This window comes from Linepithema humile, chromosome 6 (assembly GCF_040581485.1).
Source record: "Linepithema humile isolate Giens D197 chromosome 6, Lhum_UNIL_v1.0, whole genome shotgun sequence".
Taxonomy (NCBI): domain Eukaryota; kingdom Metazoa; phylum Arthropoda; class Insecta; order Hymenoptera; family Formicidae; genus Linepithema; species Linepithema humile.
In genome coordinates this window covers 3413697-3436536 of record NC_090133.1, presented here as the reverse complement: position 1 = coordinate 3436536, position 22840 = coordinate 3413697, and the positions used below count along the sequence as shown (strand labels likewise).

The 22840-nt window shown below is 42.0% G+C and overlaps 1 protein-coding gene and 1 long non-coding RNA gene across 2 annotated transcripts; one reads left to right on the top strand and one right to left on the bottom strand.

The window, feature by feature from the left end:
• Positions 1–4063: 4063 nt before the first annotated feature.
• Positions 4064–7883, bottom strand: fd102C (forkhead domain 102C). The gene has a single exon (XM_012364336.2). The coding sequence runs from the start codon at positions 7551–7553 to the stop codon at positions 6276–6278; it is 1278 nt and encodes a 425-aa protein (XP_012219759.2). The 5' UTR covers positions 7554–7883; the 3' UTR covers positions 4064–6275.
• A 132-nt stretch (positions 7884–8015) lies between these two features.
• LOC137000382 (uncharacterized) lies at positions 8016–17239 on the top strand. The gene is made up of 4 exons (XR_010890634.1): positions 8016–8580; positions 9357–9440; positions 10552–10604; positions 16323–17239. It is a non-coding gene; the product is annotated as an uncharacterized lncRNA (long non-coding RNA).
• The last annotated feature ends 5601 nt before the right edge of the window (positions 17240–22840 follow it).

Below are 22840 nucleotides of genomic sequence, written 5' to 3'. Positions count from 1 at the left end.
GCGACGTGGACTCGCAACAATGTCGTAAAGGCTCCCTTCTGCCCTTAATCGAGGACGTATCGTATCGCGGCGAAGATCTCGCGATCGGAACTACCCCTGTGACAGACGTGAAAATAGCGCGGAGATGGCAGATCGTTTCCTGTTTTGAATATTGGAGAAAGTTTTCTCCAACCCGATCTTCATAATATTTCCATGAAACAGGAAGTCTTCTGCGGATTCTTCAACGTTATTATTTTTTGGAAAAATTAAATTAATAATATAATATGTAAAACGTTAAAATTAATCTATTGTAAATCATTATTCCGTTTTATTTATTTTACACTGACACAATAATAAAGATTCTCGAGGAATTCGGCGTCAAATTTATGTTTCAAAAATATAAAATTACGTTATCAATCAAATTACTAAAGAAATCACTGATTCTTCAATTCGCCAGAATTCTTCACCAAGATTCCAGGAATTTTTTCACGTCACGGATCGGATGAGAAGAAGATGCTTCATTTTAGTACATATGACATATCCTCAATCTTATTCCATTGATGTTTTCATCGGGATGCTTCGTCATTATTTGTTAAATACCCGAAAACTCTGACTGATAGCTCGGCCGCGGGTTTGAAATAACAAACGAGAATGGAGTTTGCATAGACTGCACAGAGCGACGTCGTAAGGGCAAACTGTTTTTCTAAAACACCCTCGCCTTACTGTGGGAAAACTGATCGCACAGTCTCGAAAGCGCGTCTAAACACGTATCCGTAAACGCAAAGATTTGAACGCAAAAACTCGCCGGATCCAGCGGCAAACGTAAACAGAACTTTTATACTCTTAAGAAAATAAAGGGAAGATCTCATCTTAAGAAATGTAGTCTTCAAAATCTAAACTAATAAAGCAGTTCTTAAATTTGTTTCTCGGTATATATATGTGTGTGTGTGTGTATAGAATTTAATAAAAATCAAAGTTTCTTTCAGATATAAAAAATGAGCATAGCGATCGTCTTTCAAAATAATTCTTCGTAAAATCGATTATCAAATTTATTGAATTATTTTATTAATATTAAATATATTGATTAATTTTAATCTAAAAACTTTTAAATGTTTATTTATCGAAGAAGGGAATCTTTATGTGAATAAACTGTAATATGTTGGCACAGCATGTCTCTTGTCGACAGGTAGCCTTCTTAAATCAGGCACTGCTATGGCTCCGGTGTTTGTGCCGTTTACTTTGCGGCAAGCAATATTTAACAAATTGCTTTCGTTCCCCTTTGTCGGGTTTCTCATCGTCGTCGTCGGGCGCGTTTCCCCGTCGAGGATTTGCAGTTGCTCGCTTAGTGATCGCCTGCGAGGCTTCATTTGATGAATCGAGAGACAATAGGACGCTACGAAATGCTCGTCGATAAATACACGAGAAAATTGAACAGCTAAATCCCGTACCCGATGTTTCATCGACGGTACACACAATATCGGATTTCGTAATCAATGCTGTGTGTCATTAATGAAGATTTCACGCGTTAAGCGCATCATTGCAAATGGAAGCCGCATACGAAGAGTAAATGAGCATATTATTTAGATATAAATCAAGGTTTCAATTTTTGAATACTGCTGATTTGGCATGAAAAATGTACTACATATAAATAATTGAAATTTCCAATAATTATTAGCTTAATAATTAATTAATAGCCTTACATTAAATAATTTTGCAACTATTTACAAAATTTTATAACAAATAAAAAGAGAGATATAAAAATTGGCAGCCTCGCATTTATAAAAAAATAATATCTCGCATCTTTATTACAGAAATAAATATAGATTTAACGATCACTTTTTCTTATATTCCGATAAATTTATATTTTTCTGTTCTGAATACAATATTTAAAATTAATATTATTATAATATTTGAGAGAAAAATTTTATGAAAGACACAAGAAGATTATCCGTGGGGAGCTACGAATTTGTTTTTTTGACTATTAGTCACAAAACGTGTTTGTCCATTAAAGCGGATTTTCCGGCGGAAGTATTTGTGATAAATCCATTAACTTGCATATAATCACTTGCCAAATGTTTATACATCCTTTTTCTTTTGAGGATTTAAGAAGGATTTAAGAATTTTGACATTGTACTTTTGAAAGTTGGATAAGCAAACAGGCACGTTTTGCAACGATGACAAAGAAAGGTCTACTAAAATGCTGAGAACAATGGAAGAAAAAATTCAATCAACTGAACAAAAAAATCTGGACGTGCTTAAATAAGTGTGTGGTGTTTAATCCCAAATTTGTATTTTATGAGATGTGCTGACATGTCCTGTTTAATTGTTTTCAGTGTTTGTAACCAAAATATGCTTTAAAATTCTTCAGATTTTGCATTTCCTGAATGGTGCATACGTCAAAAATTGACGTTAAAAATAACAGGAAGTACCTAATGATTAAAAAAGCTAATACGTTTAAAATATAGAGTGAAGTTGCGTTGGGAATAAAAGTTTTGAATTTTTTTATCGCCAAGAATTGCCGGTGTGTAATAATATTTTCCAATGCTTCGAATATTTATGCATCGTAACGGCGTTAATATGTATCACCGCTAAACGTGCTCTAAATTTTTTTTAGATCGAGGCTATTCCTCATGTCACTACGAGTATGACATCGGATATCGCATTAGCGGGTGTTATCGCCGCCAGATACGTTTGCGTGTTGCAGCTATTGTTAGCTTCGGTATTAGTCAAACGCACTGTCATCAAGAGAAACTATATTTGAAATATTGCTATTCGCCTGTCATCCTTGTATGCTAATGTTTTGCATAGCAGTTCTTATCCCCGCGCATTCGAGCAGGCAGCTGACAAAGGCGTTTATCTGCCGCTGGACAGGCCGCGCTGCGCGACCGACCGGCGATCGCGGGCGCACTTAATGAGCGAGTGGAAATGATTTTACAGAAAACACGAAAGACTATCGGCGAATTTATATCGCCGCTTGTCAATCAACTGGAAGCTCGGTGCGCAGCATTGATTGTTTCTATCTTCAAAGTCGACTGATAGCGATATTTTTGCAGCAGCCCAAGATATTTAATACAAACGCAGCTGTTCGTATCGTTGCAGGTATTCAACTAAAACACGGTTACGTGAGGAAAATCGATGTAAGAGAATACAACGTTGCTGTTGTGTTGGAGAAGATGCGCGCGATTGCGTATTCATGTCAACATCAATAAAACTTTTCTCAATTATCAAGATACGTTTGTTTTGCGCTTCTTAATCTTTTTTAGCCTCTTAATTATCTCTGATAAGTTATTTTCTTTCCTCGTTAGGCGTCTCTCTCGACTTCAGTTAATAGCGCGTGCAATCACGGCGTGCAATAAATGCGAAGAATGCGCTTGTCTCTGCGCGAGCATGGAAACAATTTTTTTCGCAGCCGGTCAGCTCGCGTGCAACAAACGCTCGTCTTGTAGTTTGTGTACATTAACTAATGGCCGAGTCTGGCCGTTTGTTATCACGACAAATAGATTTCTCAGGCACTCTCCGCGCGTCGCCTAACGGCGCACAGATGCGCGCGGAATGTTTCTGTCAACTCGGGCATAGATTTTTCTCAACTGATTCACAAATACCACAGATGCACAAAAAAAGGAGAATCAATATCGAAACGATACTCGGCAAAAACTTAAGGAAACACAGCGGAAGAAGCGAAAAAGTAGAAATACATAAATAACATTATACATCGATAAAAAATACGAAAACTTAATTATCGAGAAAATTAAACATTAGATCAGAGGACTCGTAAAGGACGGAAGTTTTTCCTCAAATTGATTGTCGGGTGTTCGAAAGAGAATTAACCCCGCATTGAAAATGCTAAGAACAAATTGTGAAAATGCGGAAGAAATTAGAAGGGAAAACTGCGCGTTTACACGTGATTTTTCAATGACACAAAAGTCGAGTAATTGAAAATAATTCATTTGCGCAATGTAACATAATAAGCAAAGGAAGTTCAAGCGAAGGCGCCCATTAACGCGCAGTGGTTTTTATCTCGGAAAGAAAACGTGTACGTTCACGCGATTTTCAAGGGAGGCTGGTTAATTAGCAAAGGCCGTAATCGTGGGAACAGAAACTTTATTAAAGTTCAGTTGCATCGAGACAGTAACAGGCCGCCGGTGTATGCTTACGAGGTAACTGTTAAAAAATGGTCTTGCATTTCTCATCGGTGTGACATCGGTGACGCGATCATCGATGCCCGATCGCATCCGGACGTGTCTGAATTATATACGCAGGTACGTATACATCGATACATATACATACATACATACAAGAAGGGTGTTGCGGGTGGACCGGAAGGGGAAGTATTCGGGTTTGTACAGAATATATCTTCGTATTACCGTCTCTACGAACGTGGATTATACAGTGCGGGATGCGCTAATGTTAGACCTTAAACGACTTTTTATATTACACTTTGAACAAGCGGAGATCGCAATCAGTCTGACGTAATGCCCCGCGTACATCACTTTCCTGTGCGCCGCCGTCGCCGGCGCAACCGGGCCGCGTCCTCGTATTTACAAAAGGTTTCTCAAAATCGCCGGTGGAATCTCAGCGCTAATGCGAGCTGCTTATTTCGAAAATGGAGCAGGTTTTGAGAGATTTAACAATCGGCGGATTCAACAATCCGCCTCGTATATATAGCCATCTTAAAAAGATTCTTATAAATAAATAATTATTGATAATATCGCAAAAACATATAATTCATATATTATAAATAAATATATTACTAAATAAGTATCTTATATTAGTTTTAGACATTATCAAAACGCGCCGTGCCATTTTTTAAATAAATCGCGTCGAATTATCGATCATCGTACTCGTTGCAGATCATACGATCGAGGAAATTACACGCTGAGATTCTACCGTCGATCGTCGGTTTATATATAATCTTTTCTTAGACATTTATCTATATAATACACGTATAAGTTTTCCGCGTAGCCGGAGCAGGCGTTCGGAATTACCGAACTCGAATTATCAGACTCAAATGATTCTCCAACCTTCCTTGAGAAAGGTCGATCGTCTGTCGGCAGGAAGCTGGCCGTTATCCGCCTGAGAACTCGTTTGTTAATCCTTTGTTGAAAGAATGAGACAGAAGGTATCTAAGTGTCATATCTGAATATCACAAAAATTCACAATTTACATCACATCTGAAAAATATCTTTTACATGCAATATTTCTTATATTCTTTTATTTTTGAACGTTTAAATACTAAATATAAATTTTTAGATTATCGATTTTCTTCTCAATTCTTTTTCGTTAAAATTATATAAGATAAAAACAATAACAGAATATAAGAACAATAATGTATGATCGTAAATTTGTATCATCGATAGCAACATAAAAATATATCACAAGAAATGCCAGAAAATTTTTCCGTGATGTTACTAGAAACATAATCGATGATAGATTGATTTGTTGCTTGTGTGGCTCGACTAACATGTATTACTCGCAATTTTCCGCCTTGTCAAAAATTATCTACACGTATTTTTATTTTTCACGCGTAACACATTTATACCTAGACAATATAAATCTTTAAAAAATAATAAAAATGCTTGAAGAATATTTTTCAGATATTTTTAAAGTTTTGTGTAATTTCGGTGATTAGATACGTAGAGCGCTGAGAATGATATAGATCTTAGCACGCTTATAATAGGCGCACAATTGTAAATTAATATAAAAATATATAATATAAAATATATATACATAAAACAATAATAATAACTCAATGCTTTGCAATGAGATAATTCAATATATATACAAATTTTTCTTTTGTGCTTGGAATTTAAACATTGCATCGCATAAATCTATATCATTCTCAGACTCGTAAAATGTCTCATTTTCATCGCATTATTTTATAACGGCAGATTCTTTGATTAACTTAAAATCGAGGAAAATCAATTTATTAATTAAATATCAGTTTATAGCGACTTTTTAAAAAATATTATATATCTCCGCAATTATTCTTTCAAAGTTTGTCTAAAAATAATTAAAAATATATTTATTGTTATATTTTCCCTTTAAAAATATCTTCCATCGGAAAGCCATCATTTTTGATTGCTAATTATTCTAAAACTATAAACTATCGATATTTCTATTGAAAAATCGACTTGAAATTTGCCAAAGAATTCGTCATTAAAAACAATGCGTCCTCGTATACGTTCAGAGTTTCCCAAAGCGCGCGGAAAGAATAAGAAACGGAAGAAGATCGTGGACACTTGAGACACGAGCAACTACCTGTCGGCCGAACCGACCAGCTCCTTCTGAGCTCGCCATTAGACGCTGGACCCGCCGGCGGAGTTAGCCGGGATGTAGTAGTTTCTGACGTGTAGGTGATTGTGAAGGTGCACAGCCGACAGCTGCTGCTGTTGCTGTTGCTGCTGCTGGCCGCCGTTCTGTACGCCCTGATGATTCCAATGAGCTGCCGGAGACACGACTTTGGGCACATCCGGGCTGGTCGACGGCGGTGTGCCCGGCGACGGTAAAGCGTTCGCGTCGGCAACCACGTCGACGTCGACATCCTCGTCGTCCTGATCGGCCTCCGGAAGATCGTGCAGCTCGTCCTCGCTGCAGCTGAACTTGCGCAGCTTGGCCGGCCTCAGCACGTCCGCCTCGATCTGATGCTGCTGATCGTCCGGCGCCAGGAGAGACGCCACGTCGAACAGTCGTTTCCTCGACGGTTGGAAGGACGATTGTCGCACCGATTGCGTCTGGAAGGGATTCTGCTGCTGCTGCTGCTGCTGCTGCTGATGCTGCTGCTGTTGTTGCTGATGGTGATGATGATGCGGCGTCCACAGCGCGGATATCGGCTGCGAGGCCACCGGGAGAGCCGTCGGAGGCGGCGGTGTGGCGGGCAGAGGCGGCGGGCTAGGACTGTCCGGTTCCTCGTCCACTGCGAGGCCCATGTGCCGGCGCACCTTGCGCTGGGCCTTGCGCCGGCGGAAATCGCCGCGCCGGAAGTCCTCGAGATTCGCCGGATGGATCGCCCAGTAATGGCCCTTGCCGTTGGCGCTTCGGCCGGACTTGACGAAGCAGTCGTTCAGCGAAAGATTGTGCCGGATAGAGTTGCGCCAGCCGGGCCCGCGAGTGCGGAAGTACGGGTAGTGCTCGAGAATGTGTTGATAGATGTCGGACAGCACAAGTTTCTTCTCGGGCGACGACAGGATCGCCATGGCGATCAGGCCGATGTAGCTGTGCTGCGGCTTCGGTTCTTCGGGTATCCGCTGATGATGCGGATGCAGCAACGCCATGGAGAGGGCCAGTCGGCCGGGATAACCGGCCGCGGCGGCGGCCGCCGCCGGGTAAATCGGCAACGGCGCCGGGAAGCCTGGTCCCATGCCGAGGTGAGCCGCTGTCGGCGCGCCCGACGGCGGATGAGCGACGCCGGGATGCTGCGGGTGCAACTGCTGCGCTAGACGCAGCCGCTCAGCCATCGCGTAGTGATACAATTGCAACCGATAGTGCTCGAGGCCCGGCAGGAAGCCGGCCATCGGATTGCCCAGGCCAACGGCCAGCGGTTCCTTCGCCGGCGGCGGACTCTCGTTGCTGCACATGATGATCAGCCCGATGCTGCACCGATCGTTCCGGCACCGATACCAGATCTCGCTTGAGCCTCCTCGCGCAGGAGGGTCACTCCGTCGCGTCGGCGACGCACGATTCTCCGCTTCCGACTACGTGGTCATGGAATCGGCGACGGCGGATCGGAGAACCGACATCGGGGAAACGAAAATCACTTTTTCGCGCACTGAAACTCGGACCACCTGTGCGTTACGCGCGGAGGAGTCGTGAATCGCCGCTCCGCAGGTGGCGACGTCGCGCCGCCGACACAATCGCGATAGTCCCTGTTTTCCAACAGTTTTCACCCTGTTTGTCGCGATGCGCTCCGAGCGGCCGACTGGTCATGATTTACGATCTCGGCGGTGCGCGACCGCCTCGCCGACGGTTTCTTTCGACCATTTCCCCACTTCGCGGACGCGGCCGCGACGCCGGCGACCCGCCCATCATGCAGAACGCTCGCGCGGGATTCGACGCGGAGGGGATAGCACGGGTGCTCGCACGTGTGTCCATGTGAGATCTGATACGGGAGTCGACGCGGAGAAGGGATCCCGTATACCGGCGCGACGGCCAATGAGAGAGCGGAGCGACGGAGGAAAATGGAACCCTCCACCGGCCGCCACACCCACAACGTTGCGATATTGATCCCGGCGAGCGTAATCTGGCCACCGAAGGCGGTAGTGGAGATGATGCGACGGGCCTGATGGTGTGGTGCGGCCGTCGCCGCTCTCTTATCTCTACGTGGCCTAACGTGGCTCGATATCATAGCCGATCCTGGAGCGGGGGAATCGAGAGACGATCGATGTGTGTTTCCCGTTTTCAGAGCGCGTGCTGCACCGCCGAGTTTCGGAAATGGCATCGCCTCGCTCGCTCTCTTTCTCTCTCTCTCTCTACATATATATCTCTCTCGTACTTTGTGCGTGTTATCACGGAGCTCGGCGGGAATCGAGGTAGTCTCTCAAGATTGGCTGGTTTTATCTATGATTCTGATAGTCGGATGCTGGATCGCACGAATTTTGATTTAAGGTAGAGATTTATGATTTATTTAGCTACTGTAGAATAGAGTGATATGTAGATACTTGAATCAAACACTGGAATGCATTATGACTTAACGTCTTTCGGCTTGTAATCAATAGCTTCGTTATTTTGTAATGTCACGTTTCATGCCTATAATTTTCCTTCTTTCCTCTTTCTCGATTCGAAAATACGAATAAACGTTTAATTTATTTTACATGACAAAAGTATGATTAAATAAAATGTTTCATATCTTTTGAAATATATTTATTATATTTATTCGTATTTTACCGATATTTTACATTGTATTTAATGTCTGATTTTCCCATCATTTTTTAATTGTTTCATATATGCATATCTCGATGATTTTTGTCTGCTTTTATTGAATTATTTTAATATCATTTTTTATTTAATATCATTTTTGACATTGTTATTTAAATATAATTTTTAAAATTGTTAAAAATTTATTCATAAAAGCCTGAAAATCTACACATTTGTTAGAAAACTAGCTAGAAAAAATATAGCTTTACTTGGATTGCTATTTTCAACATCTAACTTGTGCTGAATATGTACTGAAGGGTAAGTTATAATTTATCCGCAATGTAAGAATTATATTTTACTTGAAAAAATTGCGGATAATTTCCGACTCACCCTCGTACACTAAGTGCATTGAAAATTAAATAAATTAGCAATCTTTAATTTCCGAACCATGCCATTAATAAAACTAATATTGCGATAACAGCTGTACAAGCTTCACTTACAACTGACTAGTTTTTATCCTCAATTAGATCTTTCTTTAACCGATCGGATTCGGGATTGAGGCTCCGGACGAAGTCGATAGGACCGCGTCAAAAACGTTGGGAGACGAGGAGGTGAGAAAAACGAACAAGAGGGCACCCCTCCGTTCTTACATCCGCGGCCCTCTCTCGCTCCGCTCGTCAGAAAATCCTTTCGTCCCGTGTTGCACGATTCGCGGACAAAGGTGCGAGGAGCCCCCGGGTCGCCGGCGCGCATTTGTACGTAGTCGCCGCCCCGCAACTATTTGTAAGCATCCGCCATGCTGGTTTCATATCTGCCGTTTCGGCTTGCATAAAAACACTATTTTCAATCGGGCGAGAGGGGAGTCGACGCAGCAATATGGCGTTTACCCTAACCGGAGGTACTGGCGTGCGCGCGATCGGCTCGGGTTGCAATTGTTGCGACTCGTTGCAAATAACAGTCGCCCCCCCCCCTCCCTCCTCCCTCCTTCTCCTGCAGTTTCACAGGCTGTATCTGCCCCCACTAAACTACCCCCATCGCGGCTATTCGCGTCTTTGTTGCGTGCGCCCGAGCCTCTCATGCCGCAACGGAAATACAATGTTGACGTTGCGTATCGGCGCGGTGCGAATTCACGAATGCGAGTTGCAAACGCTCCACCGGTGGAGTTACACGCCACCCGATAGATCCCGTACGTGCGACGGCTGCAGATAGCGATATCGCGTTGTCTGCCAGCGAATGCTCGGCCTCGAGCCTGCATGCGTACAGATACAATGTGCTTTGGCTTTTGGGGAAATAATGTTTATTGTCGTGCAAACGCGATCGTATTTTGTCGGCAGTTATATCGCATTACGTTGATTATAAAGATTTTTAAATATTCTTCTTGAATTACAGCGAAGTGCATTTAGATGCTACAGCGATTGAGAAAAGAAATACCTACATAGAAAAAAAACTAAAATTTCACGCGACTATATTTGATTCGCGTACTAAAAGTTTTCCCTTTGTAACTTAAATTTACATATATGGGATTATTAACACGCGATGCAAAAAATATTATTAAGCTCCCATATGTATCAAAGGTGTGCTAATATAGTTCATTATTGCAATTTAATGCAATATTTAACGCAAAGGTTTTAATTGAGAAAAAATATTCTACGTATTATATGCGTTGCGTGTATAATTCTATTTGGCAAAAATAATACTAATGAAATTTCTCTTTCCCTTCAGGTCCGCACAACCGCACATATGCAAATAAATCTGACGAAGAACATATTGTGAACGTAAGTATGGCTCTTAGCGCCGCATTTAACGGCAAATTTGCGCGAATATCGCGTCGTGTAAAAAGATGCAATTTCCCCGGTATAATCCACTTTGCGCGCTTTTTCGCGCCGCGATGGGGTACCCATATCTACGTAGTCGAGGGCATCGCATTATCGGCAACAGTGAAAATCGCGCGTAGATAGGCGCGATAAAACGGGCACTTTCAAAGGAGGTTCTCCTCAAAATAACCAGAGAGACCGTATTTGCTTGCGCGAAACAGGATCTGGACGAACACGTAACTCTATATTTGGATCAGATACGATCATCGTGCTACAAAAAAGGAAACCGAAGAAGCCAAAGGGGGAGGCGACGAGTAAGATGCTCTCGGATTCGCGGGACAAACTCGAGCATCGATAAGATCAATCTCTCTCTCTCTCTCTCTCTCCAGGACGGCTACGAGGTGGTAGAAGCCGACGGATGGTTGCGCGAAACCAGAGCTCGCCGCCGCTGTCAAAACACAATAAAACGAGCGATCGAGGGAAGAATCGATGGACGATTTCGAGCGGCGGCCGCAACAACCCCCAGGTCACGTTTGTACATGTGCATGTGTACGTGTATGTGTGTGTGTGTGTGTGCGAAGATGCATCGATGGGTGTACAGATATATTGGGCCATTGTACGCGCGGCTTGCGCGTTAAAACGCGCTCTCTCCTCGCGCCCGAATAATGGCGATAATTGTGACGAAATGGAGCGTCATTGTGGGAAAAAAGGTACACCCCGGGACTCGCAATCGAGGGTGGTGGCGCGGGTAAGTGGCAGATGCATGGCGCTCCGTTGACAGCTTCTCCGATTTCCCTCCGCATCCTCTCTCGCCCAAGGACGTCCTCTTCGATTCTTTCTCCCTCTCACGCGTTATCCTGTCGGAAACTTGAACTAGCGAGCCTTTATCGCGCAATCCTTGAACGTTTCTTATTATCCGAGATATAGCGAATTTTTGTTACAAATCTTTGTGGGTCAAAAAAAATTTATTTTTAGCAAAGAGGAAAGAAATCTAAGGCGAATATATTATTTGGAACACGAATAATGAAGAAGATGAAAGATTTTATGCGAATAAAAATTTTTAACGAGCATTATAAACAAAGATTGAATTTTTTTTTATATATATTTTGTTAAGTTAACGCGCAAAGGCAATAAATAATTTGCAGTTACATTTACACATTTCTGTAACTTTTCTAGTTTTCTGCAAACTATAGAACAAAAAAAATACTATTCAATGTGCGACATAAAGCAAATATGTAAGATATTTCCCGCGTCGTACATTTTGTGTGAGATATTGCATAAAATCTAAAATTCATTGTCATTTATTTGTCTCTCATATTTTATGCGATACTCTTGCGGATCATCTCGAGGCAGATGATTTATTTTTCGCCTTGTACATCTGAGAAATGGAAACTACGCGAAAATTGGGTAACGCTAATCCCGGCCTGTCTAATTCGCCGTGTAATCCGGCGCCGCGGCGGAAACTCACGGCAGTTTCCTCGTTGGTAAAGTTAATAAATGTCGCGGTGAAACGACCGACAAGTTCGAAGCCCGTTCGGAGTTTCGCGTTGGCGCACGGCACGTGGTATCCGACGGTTTTGATGCTTCGGAATACACTGCTAATCGGTTTTCAAACTCCTCCTTGTGTATATATATATATACATATATATATATATATATATATATTTATATATATACATATATATATATAAATGCTGGCGACAGCTGATCGAACAAATCAGATCCCGATATTTCGCCGGAATTCCATCCAACGTACATGACACAAGTCTAAGTAAATAGATAAATTTATATTAATTTATTATTTTTCTAGAAAAGTGTTATATATTTCACGCGTGTGCACTGTTATATTATTAAACCATTAGATATTATCTTTAGACATGAATATCAATCTCGATACCCAACTCTCTCTCTCTCTTTTAACAAAAAAAATTGCCTTTTAATTCGTAAAATAAACTTTAGTAATATCGCGAAATATTTTCACATCTATCTCTACTCTCGCGTTACAAAAGTGTATTTAATATCTGAAACTTTCAGTGGGATGTATTATACGGCTGCAACAGGAAAATTAGCAAAACTCGCCTGGTCCGAATAAACCAAATAGAAGCGCGACGATTAGAATACATCGTCCGCGGGCGATGCCGCTCATCGCGTATGTAGAATTCGTACGATCGTTAACTATTCCTACGACCGAGCCGTTTAGCAAATAGCGCAAACTTGGCAAACACTTCCGGGGCTGCCAGCCATTACGGAGTCGCGCGTATCCATTAAATTCTCCGCCGCGGCACAGGAGAAAGGGCATTTAACAACGATGCTTTATGCATATTCTAACGAGCTTGCAATCAACTGGTACTAAACATTACCGGGGCTTCCGCCACCCTTCGCGACCCGCTTTTGTAACGCGGCGAGGGAAAGAGTAAAAGATGAGAGGGCGAGTGTGGGGGAGGGAGTGAACGCGAGAGAGGACGCGGAGGTGGTTGAAGATGCGGGAAGTGCTGTTGGTGTTGGTGCCGGCTGGCGCGATTGTGTAGGTGAAGTAACCGGTAGATAGCGAGCTACATAGAAAGACGAGGAGAGAGAGAGAGAGAGAGAGAGGGAGAGCGTGCCGCGGCAAAGAGAGTGGGGTCCATTAGCTTTGACGCTCGTCTCAAAGGGATGCTGCCGTTTTAGCGTCGTGTACCAGCCTGTTTCCTAAGCACCCCTTTCACGTTGCGCGGCGTTATTGCACCGGAGACCGGGAAAATAACCCGCGCCCGACGATGATGACGACGACGACGACGACGACGTACGTGCTGAAGAAGCACCGCCCAGAACGCGCTCTCTCCTCTGGTACGCGTGCTTAAATATTCATAATTTATAAACTCTCTCTGCCGGAGAAAACGCCGGTCCCATTGGGCTCCGGCTGTTTCCCGCCGCCAGATTTCCGGGGCTTTCTCGCTTTTTTCTTTTGTGCGCAACCGAGCCGTGATAAGTAACGCGTTGCTGTTTTCCTCGTCGACGCGTTGCGACGGCCGAGTTGCGTTTACAATTTTGAGATGGATTTGGAATGACGTAAATTTTTAGCCAACATTCGAAGAATTTAACGTTTCTCACATCTGTCGAGTATAATTTAGGTGTTGTATTGATAAAGTGGTTTTCAAATATCCGAATTCTGTTTCAGACAAAGAGTTTTGCGGAACTTTATAGAGAAGAGATTGAAGAACTCTTTGCGACATAGAGAGAATTTTGAACAAATTAACATTAAATATTCAACGTAATCGCGCGGAAGCGTTTATTTTTCAAAACAGGCGATGTTAATTTGCCATTAATGAGAGTTTAAGGTTGACGACACTATAAATTGCCTCTTTAAATTATACAATTTTGAAATAAAATTGAAACTCTGTACGAATTTTATTACATTTTTTATATTTATGGAATAATAAGGACCGCATTGATAGATGGTCATTTTTCAACTATCTAAATTCTGTTCAAAAAATTCAGAACAAAAAAATTCCAAGTTTTCTGAGAAGAAGATTAAAGAGGTTCTTTCAAAATATAAAAACGATATTTTGAACAAATTAAGGCTAAATGCGCAGTGATAGTCGCGTGGATTCCGGAAGCGATTTCACTGCTGAAAACAGACACTATTCAGTGACGATCATTGATGATCGTTCGAGGTGCCGATCAACCGAGTGGTGCCTTTACAGAGTGCCCTCGAGAAAGCGACGGCGCGCTAAACGACGAATTGCCACTCGATAGGGTAGCGGAAGCAGCGACGATGACGCGCGACGGGGTGCCATTTGTGTTTACAGCCGCGCGGTCCTTCAACGCTTAACGAGGCGCACCGGACCTTCGCTCTTCGGGGGTGAAGCCGCACGAGTCGTCGTCGTTTCGTCGAGAGGTGTCGACGCTTTTCGCCGTGCCTCTTTGTGGCGGGAGAGGCGCATAATTCCGAGTGAGTGGAATACAAGAGGAATCGAAGCGGAAGTGCTCGAGAGCGAGAAAGAGGGAGAGAGACGGCGAAGCGCGCGCCTTCTCGATTCCGAGCGATTCTAACGATTCCGAAGACCGAGAGAGAGAAATATGACCGTTTGGCCGTATAACAGGATTACAAGGGGATAGATTAGATTCAAGAGAGATATTTAGTGGGGCCCGTGCCCGCGTGGCCCCCGCGTTCCCACCCCACTTTACTAACCGCAACAGAATGCCGGGATTTTCGCCAATATTTTGGGTGTTTAGCTTTTGTCGCGGCGCGATGGCCATTGTTGTGAGGCCCCGGGATGGGCGTGGATGGGCTCCTTCGTCTGAGTAAGGGAAAGGGAACCGGTCACTTTCCTCCATTCTCCGCTCGGCCCATCGCTATTTCGATCTTTGGCACAAAAGGGTGGCCTCTCCTCGTCGCCGATTGACCGCTCGGCTCTCGAGATAATGAACGGGCTCTTTTTACGGGGACCATAAAGGTCCCCCGTCACGGCGTTTGGCGTCCATGCGATTTACCAACGAATTAGTTGGATTAACTCTGAAATGCGCAGATTTCTTTCATTGTCCGTGAAGTGTAGATATTTTTTCAACATTGTAGCAATATGTGTTGTTTATTTATTGAAAGCAAGTCGTAACTATATCTGGATATATAATTGCATTCGGATCGAAATTCTACGCGGGGGGAGCGTTGAATTATTTAAAAAATATTTTTTCCAGTAATACACAAGTTATTTTATACTGCGCGATAGACGCGCCGGAATCACTTATTGATAACTGATCAATCACCGGTTTCTCTATCCCGCAACAATTAACTTGTTTAACTATAGATACGCTTTTCGAGCGAGTGATCTGTTTTCTGGTCCCGAAATAAATCCGCGCGCTTTTCGTGGCTGGATTATCGGGGGCGGATAAAAAAAAAAAGAGAGATGGAGGCGGAGAGGCGGCGCGGCAAGGCTTATCGAGCCCTTTGATACGCGCGGCTGTATCGGCGATCGAGAATACGAGATCAAAGCCCACGGCATCGCCAAGGTTATCACCGTCCAAATGTCGCGGTAGCGCGACGGGGCTTCGGATGAATATTTCAGGGTCCCTTCCCGCCCCGCTAGCCGCCATTGCCGCCTGTCGGATAGCTTTCCGGATGTCGTTCCCGCAAAGAGCATTTGCGCAATCTATTAGCGCGTTCGGGACTCTCGGGGATGAAACCCTTTTGTCGCTCGTGCGAAGTGCTTAAGCGGTTGGTTAAGCCCGACGAAGGGGTACAGTGTTCGCATGCGTGCGCGCGTAATGCGCTTCTCGCCGCGTCAATTTCATCGATGATGACCAACACAAATAATGTAAAAACAAAAAAATCACGATGCGTAAAAAACTAAATTTTAAAATTAGTATTTTATTCACAGTTTGCGACGTTTTAATTTTACAAATTATTATTAGACTGTTGAATTAAGTCTTCCGATTTGAAAAACAAATTTGTAATTCTTGTGCATTCGGGAAGCTTTGTCTTTAGATTCAAAATAATTTGCACGAATAATATTTATTGATTCCATTAGCTAGCTTTCTAATTCGAGGCATTGACAAAATTCTCTGAACGTAAAATCTGATAAAACAACATCTGATTGAACAACACGTGAGCCCGTTTGCAAAATCCGCGCGGCGTCAATCGCGTGTTTGCGGCGCTCGCAGCGGATCGTAATTATCGTTGTAATTATGGTAATCGTTTTGCAGCGCTGCAGTTTCGTCGTTAGACCGGGAGAGAGCAACTGTGAAGCACGCTGTGGCACAAAATTTTGTTATTTCCCGAGAGAGATACAAGAGGATACCTACATCGATATCGCTTCGCTCAGCGTTCGAGGCTCTATTGTACTCGGCATTCGGCAGACCTACGAAAACACTCTAGTTGTTACGACAGCCGCCCATAACCGTGTCTCTGTTTCAGATTGTTCGAGAACCATTGTCCGCCCGAGACAGTTTCTAATAATAACATACGTTCACCTCGAGAGCGTCATGATGCCTCTCGCCTTGAAATCTTAATGATCACGAAAATATGTGTTACAATAACTTTGCGAAATTCGATCGTGAACAGTAGAATCCCGCGTAGTCTTTAGAAACGAATACAAATTACAATAATAATTACAATAAAATTACAATAATAATTACAATAAAATTTATGTAAAAATTTCGAAGACCATTGATCAATTGTACGAGTAGCGACGTAGACCGCAAGAAAGAATAAGAAAAAGGACATGTATCATCGATAAGACCGATATCGAAAGGATCTCGATATCCCGATAAGCCTCGTCGACGATATTGATATTATCGGGCAGCTGTCGCGTGGCGCGGCTATCCGCAACAACACTCGTCGAAGTCGACAACAAAGAGGATCCCCCGCTTTCTCGATTGCTATAGTAAGCAAAGGGGTTCCCCGCGTGAATCGTAACGTGAATCCAAAAAAAATATAAACAATTAAAAATTTAAATCTTTTTACTTCACTACGCTTAGACAAGTATTTTTAAAATTATATGAAATAGAATAAAAATGTCTCAAGTTGAAAAGTGATTGAAAATTATTTTTACTTTTAAAATAACATTAAAATAGATTACATAAAATTTTACAAAATTTATAAATTACAAAATATTTTAAAGAAGATCAATATTATATTTATTATTAATTCAACTTGTGATAATTTTTTAATAAAAGTATAAATCCCTCGCAATTATTTCACGCTACAAATTAAAAAAGACGATTTTTTTTCCAGTCGCCATGATCTCTTACAACAACGAAGCACATTTTTGTTTCAAGTCATTCTTCAGTCCGTCGAAAAGACTATCGGCTGACAAAGCACGCCTGTTAATTAAGCGGACATCGAATGGCACGGGGAAATACCCGCGTCGAAGTGTCCTCGCTGTCGGCCTCTCGAAGGCGTGTCAAGCCGAACCGATGGCGAATTTACAAAACCGCTGAATTAATCAGCGTTAATGCACGATGCCCGCATGCGTACACGTGTTATATTCGATTGAGGGCTGAAATTAAAGGGCTCCTCTCAAACAAGAGAATAAAAACGAATTTGTTATTACATTATTAATATAATATAATATAAATATAAGTGTGTAATGTATATATATATACGTAATGTAAATATGTATAATATGAATATAATATGTTTTATTATATCACAGCTATTAAATTGCAGTTAATAATACATATAGAAATCGTGCTGTTATTAATTTACATTATATTATATGAACATTTAATATTTCTTATTTTAATTTGTTTAATATCTATAGTTATTTCAGCCAAATGCGCGTCCTATGAAAAGATACTGCTGCGGCTTTACGAGTACTGTCTGAAAGATTCTGAAGGCGCTTGTATTCTGCGGCTCGTGCTTTCGCACAACGGGGGCAGGTAGGCTCTAGTAGAAGCGGATTGGATTAGGATTTGGAAGAAAGGCCGAAGGGGTGGGCCGACCCAATTTGCATGGCATAAACCACGCCGGTCCGCGAAATTCAATTTAACGGGAAAAGCATGCTACACATACGGAGGTTTCCCCGATGTAAGTAGTATAAATCGCTTTTTATGGTTTCTCTACATGCAGATATTCTCGTTACAGATTACACAAACTTTTGTCATCTCTGGAAATTGATCTCTCTTTTCATCAATTTATCACATATATTTTTTTATATAATAATATGATAGTAAAATATTGAAAATATTAAACACAAAGGCAAGGATAAATTTCTAACGATAGAAAATGTCTTGAAAAACCACATTTCGCAAGACTTCTGGGCTAATTTCTTACATTCTCGCAGCTTTCGGAGTACAACTTTAAAACAACTTTAAAACGAGCCACGTGAACGCGTGCAAAACGCGGGTGATGATTTGCTAAACACAGGCTCGTTTCCGAAGACAGATGTACGAACATGTGTCTCGCCGAGAGGCGCTAAATGCGCGGCGGATTTATTCGGTTTGTCATCGGATCTACCGCACCGTGAAACTGCACGCTTATTTCTCGTATTACACCCACATACTGTTGGGTAATCATCGTGTAATAGCCGAATAATAATTTCGCCCCCGAGAAAGAGACAGAGTGAGACAGAATCGAGGAGAGCAGTTCCGTAAGAACGAGGCAGACTGCCCGGAGGCTAGGGGACCAATATGGGCACCTTAAACGCGCGCTCGAGAAAGGGAGAGCGAAAGGAGGGAGAGGGGGAAAGCCACCCATACAAAGCCCCATGTATCTAACCCCACTGCGATGTTTATTATTCACTTAGAATGCTCACGTTCTACTTGTTCCCCGCAGAGCTCGATCCGAGATCGGCTTACCCCTTGAACGACGCGTAAATGCTGGATGAGAATGTCAGATAAATGTTGTTGTAACCGCAGCTCTCTGTAACGAGGCGTGTCGTAATGCGTTAATGCGCCGTTGCCGTTCGGACGGCGGAAAATTTGATGTTCTTTTTTTTTTTTTTTTTTTTTTTTTTTTTGTTGTAATTGACGAATGCTAAATAGAACGCTCGCGATTTGTCGCGCGGAAATGGAAAACACACGGTCGCCATAGCGAGACCGTATTACGCAATCTCCCGTAATAACTACTTTTTCATTAGCGTAAATACTTCCCTCCCGGGATTTCATCGGTATGAATAATTCCCTTACGAGATATCGGTTGATCATCGATCACCGTATTAATATTACAGTATTAATTGAAAATGCTCCGCCCGCTTTAATTCACTCTCCCCAGATAAATGGCGAATGCGAAGTAAGTGTGACGGCGAGGTTCGCACTGGGATTCGAGATTAAATGCACTCGATTCGGCTTAGTTTTGCGACACTTCTTTCGCTCACATCTTCCATGGATTCTGCGTTTGTTCTTCTTCACTCGTACACCTCGTATTTATACTTGCTAAACTGTTTTCAGAAGACTTCTGCTAAGAACTGTTGTAGCAGTTAATTAATAAACTATTGCTCTCTGCTCTAATTTCTTGCCACTAATGTGACGTGAATTTTGTATTACGTATCGTAAAAAGCTTAATATTACTTAACTCCACATTAATTAATCTAATGCACGTTTGTCGTCTGGATAATTAGAAGCGCGCAGATTTCAAATTTTCATAATTCTGTCCTTGCAGTAGGTAATAACGAAAAATGTTAACGACGTGAAAGATTAATTCCAAACATTGTTAGAAGAAAAAATATTCGATATACTTCGATATATTTCTGGACCGAGGGAGAAAGAGAGAAAGAGAGAGAGATAACTCGTTGTCAATCCTAAATCTTGACATATTCGAAGAAAACAGAAGAGGCGACACGCGTCAGCCAGAAAATCGTTTATTATATGCACGGTTAATGACTGTTTTGACAGAGACCCATGCTCGAGCAAGGCCCTGGGTCCTCGAGGCCCCCATTGTCGCCGACGCACCAGATTGGAATCAATATTTACATTCAAGCCTTGTGTAAGCCGCGGATTAGGCTTAGGCCGGTTTTCCAACCCTTCTGGGGTTGGAAAACCCAATTGAGTTGGCGCGATCGCTTCAAGGAAGAGACAGGTACTGCGGTGAGGAATTTTTCAGAAAAAGTGCAACGTCGTCCTGCACTCAACTTTGAAAGCCCTCTTGTACGGAACGTATAATCCAATATTTGTTCTGTTATTTCTACTTATTATATATTTTTATGTTTCTCTTTATTTGTCGTGGTTAAAATATTGTTCCGTTTTTTACTTCTAATAAGATCTTAGTTCTCCATCAATAATTTTCAATCCGGCTTTAACAAGGTTCTTCCGCCTCACAGATCAGCATCCCGTTCTCGCGCTCTCGTCTCGCGATTTCACGGCCCTTTCGACAATTTCACGCGTACAACGGGGCATACGGGGGTGTCTTTAGAGGCGTGACTGCTCGATAGGTATTTAGTTAGGGGTGCCTATTGAGAAGCGACAATACACACCGGCGGTCGTCATTGTGCGACCGGCTCGACGCGAGATGATTGTGATGAGAGAGAGAAAAGTGCTGCACGAGCCTCGCCGGCGGCGTGAATAATTCGCAATTGGATTATCCTAAGCTGTACCTGGGAATCTGAAATCTCCACCTCTCCTTCCCGTGACACACGCTCTGACGCATTAATTAATTAAAATAGTTTTATTTTTTTTTTTTAAACACACAGTTCGAAATATTTCTTTGAGTTTGAAGGATAATGATTGAATCTGAATTAGGATTTTAAAATTTTAATTAAAATGTATAAAAAATTTAAGAATGTATTAATAAAAAGTTATTTGTAGCCTAAAGATATTTGTTGATACAACATCTAACAGTGAAACCCCAACCGAAGATCCCTGCTTTACCGCAAGTGCTTCATCCCTTCACGGCATTGGCATCGATTTTTCTACCACGTGCCATCTACCTTGGGGTGTTACTACTAAAACTGGTTTTGCAGTAGGTCCTGCAACTACAGGGTTCTTCAAGCTTGCAGCCATCGCGTTACCAACTTCAGGCAACGTAAAATGAATGTAGAATAAATCATCAGTGGATAAGGCTCAACTACCCTCCGACCGTTCATATATATTTCCACTTTCCATCTATCAATACAGGTCCTTTGATTTTCTGTCGAAGAAATCTATAATTTCACGCGACGATACGTTTCACTTTATTATCACTGACAGATTAAATCTGCACAAGCTGACATTGATTTATTTTTTCTTAATGATATATATCATAAAAATAATTTTTCACAGTTATTTAATAATTTTCTTGAAAGTGAAAGATTTTGCATTACTTTATGTAGTTGAATTTAATTGACATAAACCTAAGATTAAAATTTTAAGAACTTTAAGAATTAAATTAAACCCTGTCTAATCTTTAGATGATATAAGGTTTTCATTTTATATTACACATTATTGATTACATCGAACAGAAGTCTTTACTTTCGTAAAGACAATACTCTCAAAGAGATTCGTAAACAAAAAATCTTCTTCTTAACAAATACATAATGTATCCTCAAATATAATAATTAGTTAAAAAATTCCACGTCGAAACGATTGCTGTCACAAATGCGTATTTTTACACATTTCCAAAGAATTGTTACATTTTTTCTTTCTCCGCAACTTATGGCGAGAATACCGCAATCGTTTATATCCCCGCGAACACGTCTCGCAGATGACCGCATAATAAAACCATTATTAAGATATTTAACATCCCATTGCGCGCCCACCAGCCACGTGAGTCGAGATATCGCCGCAATCGCGGCGAACAAAAGCGCCGAGCGATCTCTCTCTCTTTATAGTTATGCCGGAGCACGTGCCCGACATAATTCACCATTGATGGTTATATTCCATTGTGGGCCGTGCCCATTATGGCCCGTACGTGCAAGCCCCGAACAAAACGTCGAAATAGTAAATATGTAGGTATCACACGTCCGCTCGACACTCCGACAACTATTTTCCCAAGATATTTCCGCTATGCCGTCGCCGCGATTGCGAATAATTTGTATTACGTGTAATCGATCTCGCGCCACACCACGCGAGGAAATAAATATATAAAATTGTTTAGAATTTCCAATTTGTTTGAATAATGATAGAGCAACTTGAGCGAAATCTATTACAGAAAAGTGAGTTTGCGCAGGTAGTATAGATAAGCCCTTCACCTACTTAACAATTCAATTTTCACAATGTCGCCATTAATTGCGAGCGTGCGCCTATAGACAATCGGAGCTTGCGATGCACGTGCCTTGACGAAGAGGAAATCTTTAAAACGCGATACCGCGTTTGTTTACGACCTTTGAAGGACTTTACGCTCTCGAATTTGAGTGTTCGCAAGGGTGAAAAGGGTCAGCCGCTCGTGTACCGCCGCGATAGAAGGGGTTGGAAAGGGAGTTTGTTGCTACAGTTAACACTTGTCCGAGGGGTGGTTTTGTTTGAGCTCGATCTGCTCAACCCTCTCGTACGTAATTTGCCAAGAATGAGGTGGGAAGAGTAAATGGCAAAATTGATGATAGTTGTAATTGATCTAAACAACTCTCTCTCTCTTTCTCTCTCTCTCTCTCTCTTTCTCTCTCTCTCTCTCTCTCTCTCACTCTCTCTCTCTAAAACTGGAATCGTATATAGAAAAATTAAAATGCTATTTATATGCGTGATGTGTAAATGTAAAATTAGATATTTTGACATCTTACGATGACGCTGCACAAACATTTGTATATATTTGTTTCGTCGAATTGTTTACGGTAATTTGACAAACAACGAAATGATCGACCACAAAGAGTTGC

Bases quoted from the DNA above. Each gene is read 5' to 3' on its own strand.
- fd102C (XM_012364336.2), bottom strand. From the start codon at position 7,553: ATGTGCAGCAACGAGAGTCCGCCGCCGGCGAAGGAACCGCTGGCCGTT.